The sequence below is a fragment of the Pollachius pollachius genome, assembly GCF_949987615.1.
Source record: "Pollachius pollachius genome assembly, chromosome: 2".
In the NCBI taxonomy this organism is placed as follows: domain Eukaryota; kingdom Metazoa; phylum Chordata; class Actinopteri; order Gadiformes; family Gadidae; genus Pollachius; species Pollachius pollachius.
The window spans coordinates 51,893,962-51,896,461 of record NC_136935.1 but is presented as its reverse complement, the minus strand read 5'-3'; the positions used below and the strand labels follow the sequence as shown (position 1 = coordinate 51,896,461).

General features: G+C 48.0%; 1 protein-coding gene across 1 annotated transcript in view; it reads right to left on the bottom strand.

Annotated features, from left to right (window-relative positions):
* Positions 1 to 2,500, bottom strand: part of LOC307071428 (girdin-like) — a gene marked incomplete at its 3' end in the record, with an annotated part of 40,382 nt that overhangs the window by 35,637 nt on the left and 2,245 nt on the right. The window contains exon 3 of the mRNA XM_079730406.1: positions 1,603 to 1,708. Coding sequence (XP_079586532.1) covers positions 1,603 to 1,708 — 106 coding nt within the window. The remainder of the gene's footprint in view (positions 1 to 1,602; positions 1,709 to 2,500) is intronic.

Here is a 2,500-nt window from a genome sequence, read left to right as displayed (position 1 = left end):
CCGCGCAGACGATTAGGGAGCTCAGTGCTAAAAGCACGGCTAGATCAGACTTTACTGTATTACGGATAATTTACATTTAGGGGATTTTGTTTGATTGACGCTTTTATCCAAAGCGACTTACAACCATTCAAGCACACATTCACACACCGACGGCGGAGTCAGCCACGCAGGGCGACAGCCAGCTCAACAGGAGCAGTCGGGGAGGGCGTCTCGCTCGGGGACACCTCGACACTCGGCTAGGAGGAGCCGGGGATCGAACCGGCAACCTTCAGGTTACCAGCCGACCCGCTCTGCCTCCAGAGCCACACGCCGCCCCAGATAATTCAGATGAGGAGTCTTGTTTCATAAATGTAGGATAAACCGCCGCAAACGAGATTCAAAGCTTCTTACGTTAAGATTAAGACCCACTTCCTTCCTTGGTTGCTTCATAATTGAGTCTGTCTTGCAGATATGCAGATATAGTGAGCGAGCTGAAGCCCCAGCTATAGCTTTGGGTCCACAAAGGCAAATAGTACGAGGTCCCTTCATCAGGTCCACATGTAACTGTTACTAAATTGATCAATTATTAATTAATTACTATATAAACGATGGTATGGAATGCAGTTAAATGAGAACTACCGTCTATATTAGTATATGTTAGCTGTACACAGTCACAATAGCAACAGTCATTAACTTTGTCATATTTGGTTTTGTGAACAAGAGAGGAACCACGTTTCTCAGGAAACTCACTTCACCCAAACGTTTGCTGCGATGCTAAAATTGGTTGACACAGATAAGAAAATCTCACTTTGGAAAAAAAAGAGAAGCCATAATTCCTACTCTGTGAGCTCGTGACGAAAAATAGGTCATTTTAAAGCTATGTGACGGACCAGAGCTTCACTTTATTGACTGCTAGCCTAGCTCCGGTGGCTAATGGTACAGATGCTAACTGATATTTAGGGCAAACAACATAAAGAGAGCCAAAGGTTCATGGACACGCTGCACCAGACAGATGTGCATGTGTGTGTGTGTGTGTGTGTGTGTGTGTGTGTGTGTGTGTCCATGTCTGTGTGTGTGAGGACCATGACCAGATAGTAGGTCTTTACCTGGTGTTGTGTAGTGTTGTGTTGTGTTGTTCAGGACACTCACCAGGTAGTAGGTCTTATCTGGGATTGTGTAGTGTTGTGTTGTGTTGTGTAGGACACTCACCAGATAGTAGGTCTTTACCTGGTGTTGTGTTGTGTTGTGTTGTTCAGGACACTCACCAGGTAGTAGGTCTTTATCAGGTGTTATGTTGTGTTGTGTTGTGTAGTGTTGTGTGTAGGACACTCACCAGGTAGTAGGTCTTTATCAGGTGTTGTGTTGTGTTGTGTAGTGTTGTGTAGGACACGCACCAGGTAGTAGGTCTTTATCAGGTGTTGTGTTGTGTTGTGTAGTGTTGTGTTGTTGAGGACACGCACCAGGTAGTAGGTCTTTATCAGGTGTTGTGTTGTGTAGTGTTGTGTTGTTGAGGACACGCACCAGGTAGTAGGTCTTTATCAGGTGTTGTGTTGTGTAGGACACGCACCAGGTAGTAGGTCTTTATCAGGTGTTGTGTTGTGTTGTGTTGTGTAGGACACGCACCAGGTAGTAGGTCTTTATCTGTCGGACCAGGAGGCTGAGGTTCTTGACCCGCTGTGCGGCCTCTCCGTTGGCCTTACTCACTCCCTGGAGGGTCGCCACCGGACTTCTGGAGGCGGACACACAAGGAGACGGAGTTAGGACACGGAGTTAGGAAACGGACGGTAGACGGACCGTCTAACCAACACCGCCTCACATTCACCCCTTCATGCACCCATCCACACACCGACGGCGGAGTCAGCCCCCCAGGGCGACAGCCAGCTGGTCAGGAGCAGTCAGGGGGGGGGGGCGTCTCGCTCAGGGACACCTCGACACTCCGCTAGGAGGAGCCGGGGATCGAACCAGCAACCTTCTGGTTACCAGCCGACCCGCTGGTTCTGTCCTCTGTTCTGATCAGAAGATCCAAAGAGCTCGTATCTGGAGGACATCGTCTCTGAGGGTCTAGTCTTCACAGCCCAAGAGGGGATTAGGATTTTAAAGTTATCACAATGAGGTTATCTGATATAGCAATACAAATTAACTTTTTCATCCAACAGGGGGGAAAGAAAAGCTTATTTAAAGTTAAAGACCATGATAGACTGGGTGGAAATCTTCTCCCCAGCCGTCACATAGCCTGTATTCTGTAGGCCTTATCGCTCTTCAGAGCTTTAATGCAATCCTGAGACATGACTTTGACACCAGGTTTGAATTCTATGGGGACTTAAACAAAAACCACTGTGTTAGAAGGAAGGAGAGCGAGAGAGAGAGAGAGAGAGAGAGAGAGAGAGAGAGAGAGAGAAAGAGAAAGAGAGAGAGAGAGAGAGAGAGAGAGAGAGAGGGTGAGAGAGCGAGAGAGACCCAAAGAGAGAAAGAGAGTGGGAGGGAGAGAGAGACAGAGTGGGAGGGAGAGAGAGACAGAGTG